The sequence below is a fragment of the Panthera pardus genome, unplaced genomic scaffold (assembly GCF_024362965.1).
Source record: "Panthera pardus isolate Hobbes unplaced genomic scaffold, ASM2436296v1 HiC_scaffold_2, whole genome shotgun sequence".
Classification (NCBI taxonomy): domain Eukaryota; kingdom Metazoa; phylum Chordata; class Mammalia; order Carnivora; family Felidae; genus Panthera; species Panthera pardus.
The window spans coordinates 137,853,319-137,861,461 of record NW_026526765.1 but is presented as its reverse complement, the minus strand read 5'-3'; the positions used below and the strand labels follow the sequence as shown (position 1 = coordinate 137,861,461).

At 41.0% G+C, this 8,143-nt stretch overlaps 1 protein-coding gene across 1 annotated transcript in view; it reads left to right on the top strand.

Moving 5' to 3' along the window:
- The first annotated feature begins 2,047 nt into the window (after nt 1-2,047).
- The window catches only part of SNX2 (sorting nexin 2), a 57,117-nt gene continuing 51,021 nt past the window's right edge, over nt 2,048-8,143 (top strand). Inside the window, exon 1 of the mRNA XM_019469554.2 lies at nt 2,048-2,201. Within this exon, the coding sequence (XP_019325099.1) occupies nt 2,094-2,201 (108 nt within the window). The 5' untranslated portion in view covers nt 2,048-2,093. The remainder of the gene's footprint in view (nt 2,202-8,143) is intronic.

Genomic DNA, 8,143 nt, shown 5'->3' with positions numbered 1-8,143 from the left:
CTTTTTGTTAACCACACCCTTAAGTACACCCTCAGGGCATAACGTCCCTGATCTGCTTTGGAGATATGACTATGGCACACACCTACTTTAAAAACTCTCCTCCTGTGTGGTCCCCAAGCAAGTACTCCCCAGCCTCTACATCTATAAAAGCAGATCTTATGGGAGGTAGGGTTGTGGAGATCTATTCTGCTTGCTGCCACCGAAGGAACGCTTCTGTCTGTAAGTCTCCTTAATAAACCATTTCTTGGTCTTACGGCCTCTTCGGCCTCTGAAGGTCATTCTGCATGTACCTCCCTTTTACAGACCAGCCACTTTTAATTTCAGTCAAAGGTGGCTGGACTTATTTCAACCAAATCAGATGTGTAGTACAAAAAATAATCTGGGAATACAAATGGCCGTAGCAGAAGACAGAAAGTAGTAAGCAATAAACAGAGACAGAGGTAAACATTAGGGATGCAGAGAAGAATCCTGTCTACCCAGGCTGTGAGCTTTCAGAAGAGGTTAAAGTGTTTGATCAGTGACAGGTCCAGACTGTAGGTTGGTGGGGTGCAGGCCGCGGAATGCACCTCAGCAGCTGATTCTTCCAGACAGGGACACAGCAGTGGCTCCAGAAAGCAGTAGCACAATGGTGGCAATCGGTCTCTGCATGAAATTAACCCAAGCAACATTTGAAGTTTGATATACTTATTTAAATTAATCATGGTTTGGGCTAATGCATCTTGATAATCATCATAGAAATGTAGAAATTTAGGAGTGGGGGCGCCTGGGTAGCTCAGTTGGTTGAAGGCCTGACTCTTGATTTCAGCTCAGGTCATGATCTCACTGTTCCAGCCTTGTGTTGGGCTCTGCACTGACAGTGTGGAGCCTGCTTGGGATTCTCTTTCTCCCTCTCTCTCTGTCTGCCCCTTCCCCCTCGCGATCTCTCTCTCTGTCTCTCAAAATAAATAAATAAACATTAAAAAAAAACTTAGGGATGGAAAAAAAATCCTTGCAAATAGAAAAACCTGCTCTAATGCAGTTTAAAAAATAAGTTCCAGAGATGCTAAGTAAGTTTTGCACATAGTCAGTAGCACCCAGGCCTAATTCCCATGCCTTTGAGTGTTGAGAGTTTGTACTTAATTTGTAAAGAATCCCATCAAAGCTTTTTATTCCTCCAGCAAAATTATAACCCCAGGTTGCTGTTGGCAATGCCCTCTTTTAATTTTCCATGAGCATACTTTGCATTAGTAAAGCACTTTTTAGCCCTTAGAATATTTTCACATATTTTCTCATATTATCCTGAGAATAATCCTGTGCAATCAAGTGACTGGAGGATTAGTAACATTTCCATTTTGCTGCTAAGGAAATTGAAGCTGAAAAGTCTCCAAAAGACCATCCCAGGATGAGGCGCTAGTAATTGGCGGAGGGAATTATTAGGCTCTCGCCAATCATTCACTGCTTTTCCTGTTATTTGTCCAGGCTTTCTCTTACTTTATGAAGCAAAACTAATGTGTGGCTCATGTATCTGGAGTTAACTAAAGTGAAATAAAATTTAAAACTCAGCTCCTTCGTCACAGTAGTTACAAGAAGGGCTCAGTGGTCATGCCTGGCCAGCAGTTATTCTACAGGACAGCGCTGACAGAGAACATTTCAATCATATCAAAGAGATCTGTGGGACAGCCTAAAGAGGTGTCTCTTTTCCACCAAGCCTCAATCTTGCCCTCAATCTGTGTATAATCCAAGCCTAAAGACTGGTCCCCAAACTCTTCCACCTTCCTGAAGGACACTTGAAAAAGCGGTAATGCCGGTTTTAAAAGTGGCCCAGACTTGCTACGAAGGTGATGGTAATAAAAGTGCACGAGTCTTCCACCGACAGCACAGCAAGCGGGCGGTGAGAGGGGACGGCGACCCAGACGCGGAGGTGGATGGAGAGGCGGAGGGGCGGGGCTCAGCGCCGCGCTCAGGGGCGGGCGGCATCACGAGGCCGGGGCGGGGCCGCGAGGGGCGGGGCCGGGGGGCGGGGGAGCGAGGCGGCGAGCGCGCCAGCTTTGCCGTGCGTGCTCACGTGACAGGTCCGCGAGGCCCCGCTCGCGCAGTCGTCTGGACGAGCGAAGATGGCGGCGGAGAGGGAGCCTCCTCCGCTGGGGGACGGGAAGCCCACCGACTTTGAGGAGCTGGAAGACGGAGAAGACCTGTTTACCAGTACTGTGTCCACCCTAGAGGTGAGACCGCGTCGCCATGGGTGCTGCGCTCCGCTCCTGCCGCGCGTCTCACCTTTAGGTGCCTTTCCCCTGCCGGGACTTTTCCCTCCCCACCCCCCGGGTTTGCGGGGACCTGGTCGGGGCGACACCTGTGACGCGGGCCCGCCTCTGGTACCTGTCAGTGGGCTGGAGCGTGGCCTGGGCGGCCAGCCTCCCTCACGAGACCAGCCTGGCGGGCTGGGGGTCGACCTGATCCTTTGAGGGGCCGGGACCGGCCCGAACGTTGCAGCGCCCTTTCCCGGTTCAGCCGGCCTTCCTCGGTGTCATTTGCACCTCTTCTCCAAAGCCGAGGGTCTTGCCCTGAGTCCTGGTAAACCTTACCACCCTCCCGGGCGACCTCCGCAGCCCCCTTTGGAGAGGGGCTCGCTTTTCCTTTACCAAGGGAGGGTGTGCCCCTGGGAGGGGAGACCAGTGAACGGAGCGTTGAGTGGCCGTGGCTCTCCAGGGAGCTTGTGGATGCACTTTTCCCAGTCATGGCCCTTCATGGACTGCTAGTTCCCCTTGAGGGAGGTGCCTCTGTTTTGTATTGTTGAATGCACTTGACCGGTTTTGTCTTCTTTAGTTCTTAGACTTTTTAAGAATACGAGCGTTTATAAAATGCAAAGTTGAAGAGAGGGAGTAGTCCAGGAAAGTGCTGGTTTGGGTTTTCTGTTGTTTTTGTTTGTTTGTTTTATTTTTTTAAGTTGCCAGGAAGAAATAACCGGTCCTCACTCCCTTTTTCCTCTTTTCTCGCATGGTCAGCGGTCTCTGAAGTTGAGTGTTCCTGTTTTTGTCAGAGGAAACACTGTTAACTCTAATTGGCCTCCTAGATCCATTTCAGGTTTGAATTGCTTTGCATTTAAATGAAGTCACCCACACTTCATAGCCCAGTTTTAAGTGTGTGTGTGTGTGTGTGTGTGTGTGTATTAAAATGTAAGCAAATTGCCCAGGTTTGTTTACCTTAGGCTGTACTTCTTTATAAAGTGCTTTTGTAAGCTTTCTTGGCTCGTGCAACTCTACACCAAATCAATTGGAAATTACTGTAAAATGTCCATTATCTAAAACTCGGTTAGCTGAAACTTGGAACTTCCGGGAACCGTTTTCATCACTGACCATACTCTGCAAGTTGTAGATATAGGTTCCCAGCCAAATCCCGCCTCCTCTTAGATTATATGCTTCTTGAGGCTGGGGATAGTGCCTTGATCATCTTTGTGTTCCTCACAAAATCTTGAACATTTGCATTTAGTAAATGTTTGCTGGATTTATTGTCAAAACCAGCATCTCCTAAGAATTAGTAAAAATTGCCTAGCAAAACAGATGAACCTTTGAGTTTATCTTTTTAACCCTTTATACGTACCATGTAGCTGGCTTAAAATGTATTGAGAGTTAGTGTCTATGCTGAATTCTAAGACCTGTATTTCCTTTGAGGACTATGAAGGTTTTCCACCAGCTAGGATCAAAACAAACTACTGACCTACTGTGAACTAGAATTCTGTGAACGCTAAGCATTCTGTTTAATTGAGGCTTTTCAGAGTTGAGTAGCAGGAGCTGTAAATTTCTATTTCCCATTTGGATGGGACTTTTACATAAGGTATTTGACTTTTTCAATAAAAGTCTACAGAAGTTTGAGTATGAATAAATTTATCTTGGTTGGTGCAATGTGAAAGTTGTAAACTTGGGTTTGATTGTTAATCTAAACCCCTTATGTTATATAGACTCATTCAGGTTATTAGTTTTAAGGTAATATAACAGATTTGTAAAATCATAATCTTCCTTGCTTTCCAAACTGTTCTGGGGGGGATGGATCTATAGCAGTGTTTTTTAGTATACCTAAACTACTCTGAAGGAATGTTCTTTCTCAGCCCTCCACTTTTGTTTTCAAAAGTGCTTCTCAAACCTGAGAGTGTAGGGGAGACCATAGGGCTCTTGTTTGAAATGCAGATGCCTTCTCCTCACTGGAATCTGCGTGTTGAATGCTCAAGATCTTCAAACTTTATGCATAACTTACCTAGGGATATATATATATATACACATATATAACATTTATTGTCAAATTGGTTTCCATACAACACCCAGTGCTCATCCAACAGGTGCCCTCCTCAATGCCCATCACCCACCTAGGGATCTTGTTATAGTGCAAATTATGGTTCTGTAGGGCTGGGATAAGGCCATTATTATGCATTTTTAACACATTCCTCCTGGCATTGCTTCTGGTCCATAGACAATAATAAGTTGCAAAGCCTCAGATGATTGTGATGCAGATCATCTACTTCGAATAGTTAACCTAAACTGTAAATTGAAAGTCAGATTTACAGATAAATGGATTTTAATTAAAGAAAAAGTAAGCATTTAAAAATTTATTTCTGTAGAAACTTGTTAAATTGATTGAAATTCATAGAAGTGGAAATCAAATTATAGACATTTTCGATGACAGTAAGCTTGTAATGACCGTACAATTTGGTGTATGATATTAGTCTATTTTTAACACAGTATTGGATTCCTTTCCTTTCACAATTAAGAACAGTCCCAGAAAGCCAAATTCAGTAAATGAAGCATATTTAAAAATTACAGTGTTTCTGTTGTGTTGTGACTGTGAAACAAGAAATTGGTGGAAGCTGGCATGGGGGCAGAAAATAGAATGAGAAGGGGAAAACATCTAGTGAAAGCTTTTTGGTACCAGAGAGCAAGGCTTTAAATTGTTTACGAATATTGCTTTTTCCTTAAATGATACAACCGTAAGCTTAAAAGATGCTTCCCATAAAGAATCATGGAGAAATAAGACAACACCTTTAAAAAAAAAAAGTCAGGAAATATATACCTTTTCTCTATTTTATACAGCTGTATTGAAGTATAACTCATATACCATACATTTCACTCATTTAATGTGTACAATTTAATAGTTTTTACTATATTCACAGATATGTGCATCCATCACTACAGTTAGTTTTAGAACATGTTCATCACCTCAAAAAGAAACTCTATGGTTTTCAGCTATCACTCCTTGCCCCCATTTCCCAAATCTCTTAAACAACCACTAATTAAATTTTTGTCTCTATAAACTGTTCTGGACTTCTATGAATGAAATCATATGATATGTATTTTTTCATGACTGGCTTATTTCACTTAACATAATGTTTTCACAGTCTGTACTTCATTCCTTTATGGAATTGAATGAAATGGAATAATCCATTGTGTGGGTATACTACATTTTGTTAATCCATTCATCAGTTGATGGACATAGGGGTTGTTTCCACGTTCAGGTTGTTAATAATGCTGCAGTAGATATTGTACAAGTAGAATTACTGGGTCTTAGATTAACTTTACATTTAATCGTTTGAATAATTGCCAGACTGGTTTCCCAAAGTGGCTGCGCCATCTTACATTTCCACCAGCCATGTGTGAGGGTACCAGTTTCTCCACAGCCTCACCAACACCCGTTATTATGACTTTTTTTTTTCCATTCTGTTTATCTTAATGGTTGTTAAATGCTATTTTTATGTGGTTTGATTGAATTGTTTTTGGTGACTAAAGATGTTGCAGATCTTTTCATGTGTTTGTTGGCCATTTGTATATCTTCTTTGGAGGAATGTCTCTTCAGATCCTTTGCTCATTTTTTAATTGAGTTGACTTTTACTGAGTTATAACAATTATTTATATATTCTAGATAGAAGTTCCTTATTAGATACATAATTTGCAGATGTTTTCTCCCACTTTCTTTGTTGTCTTGTCATGTTCTTGATGGTGTCCTTCTAAACACATTTTTAAAAAATTTGATGAAGTAAAATTTATTTTAAAAATTTTGTTTCTCATGCTTTTCACTGTCGCATCTAAGAATCCCCTGCCAAAGCTAAGGTCATAAAGATTTACATGTGTGTTTTCTTCTAAGAATTTTATGGTTTTGGCGCCTTTAAGTCCTTGATCCGTTTTGAGTTAATTTTTGTATATGTAATGAGGTAGGGTCCACCTTTGTTCTTTTCCATTTGGCAATTCAGTTGTCCCAGCACCATTTGTTGAAAAGATTATTCTTTCCCCCTATGAATGATAATTGGCACCCTCGTTGAAAATGACTTGACCATAGGTGCTCACACCTGGTTCTCAGACTAAGTTGAAGTTAAGAAGAGGACGATAGTTTGCCCATGATAGGGATTATAGAGCATTTCAAATGAAATTTCCAGATGGGAGGCTCACAGGTCTTAAAATTCCTTTTCTCTAACCCCACGCTGCACTAAGTGTTTGGAAGACATCCTACTTGGTTGACTTCAGCAAATACTTGGGTATTTACCCTCTCCCGTACTATATGGATCATCATCAGAGTGCAAATATCAACAACTACTGCAAATCTTTGAGGACAGAAAATCTCCAGTGGAGAAGAAGGAGGTGTACAGAAAACTCCGATACAGATTGTGATTTTATGGTCTGAAAACACAACCAGTTTTCACTGGAAGTACCACTGAAACATGGGGAGATTTTTATTCCTATCAATGTTCCTGACACATAGTAGATGAACACTAAGTGCTTCTCTTGGCTGAGGAAAGCTCATTGAAGAGGTAATATTTAAGAGAGACCTCGAAGGGGTAATGAAATTTCAAAGTGGGAGAATAGCAAGGGTCACTTGAGGGTCAGTCCATATTCTAGGGAACCATAAAAAATTTAGAGTGGCTGAGTAGAGGATGTTACAAGTTTACTATGTGGTGAAATTGTGAAGGACTTTGGAGTAGGTGGGTGAGAGCTATGAAAAATTGTTACGGCAGTAACTTGATTATCTAGGAGGATTAATGTACTAGCAGTCTGAGGGATAAATTTGAGTGGGAGGTATTTTTGATAAGTCAATGAGTTGGAAGCTATTTTAAGTTTGAGGTTGAAGACCTGAAAAAGGAAAGCAAGTGCAAATAATAAAGGAGAAAAGGAAATTGATGCAACAATAGATGAAAAGTTAGACATCTAAAGACTTACAATGTCTCCCTCTCTTCAGGCGATTCTTAGACAAAGGAATTACAAGTTTTATTTGGGGCTACATTACAGCAATTAAGAGAACATCAAGCAGCTAGAGATGCCCATGGGCTAGAAATGTTGTTTTGGGAATGTGTCATAAACTTACTGAATGATTACATTAAACCAGGCTGGACATCTAGTCCCTGCCCTAAGGAGTGAGTGTATAAACCATCAAAAGTCAATGTAATAAACCCAGCTCTGTGAACAAATGCCTGCAATACCAGATGTTACATATGTAATTGAAATATGTATGTGCTACAAAATAGTATAGAAGACTAGAGTGACTTAATTACATAGAAATGATCTTTGAGATCTTGAAAATGGTTGGAATTATCAAAAGAAAATAAGAGTATGACAAGGGACTGTTGACAAAGACCTGCTCAATTGGTATGTCTTGTACCTATGCAACAGGTAGTAGCAGTATATGTTTTCTTCTGTTTTCTGATCTCTAGGTAGGCCTCCAATTTTAAATGTACTAATTTTTCTGAAAATTTCTTTATGAATTACGTGTGTGTCAGAGCAAAAACATTTTGCAATCAGGTATGTTAAGGGGTGAGCACTGGAAATTATTAGAAAGATTTATGAGCAGCCTGACTCTAGTTGACCACTTTCCCTTAAAGCTATTAAAGTGAGAGATTTTAGAATGAATGGTTTTTAGTGTCTGTTAAAAAATGTTATTATACGAAGTTGCTTGAGGCAGAGTTGCTCACTTTGTTGTGCTTTTTTCTTAAAAAGAATGAAATTTGCCTTTACTGTTAATTTTACAAATACCCACTTTCCTATGATAAGTTGAACTGTTGTTTTTCCTGTGATGATAGTTTTTACTAGAGGCAAAATTTATCTCAATTTAGTAAAGTGCATTTCCATCTCACTCAGGATAGAGACCACTTCCATCACCTAAAAAAATTCTCTCACATAGTTAACCCCTTCCC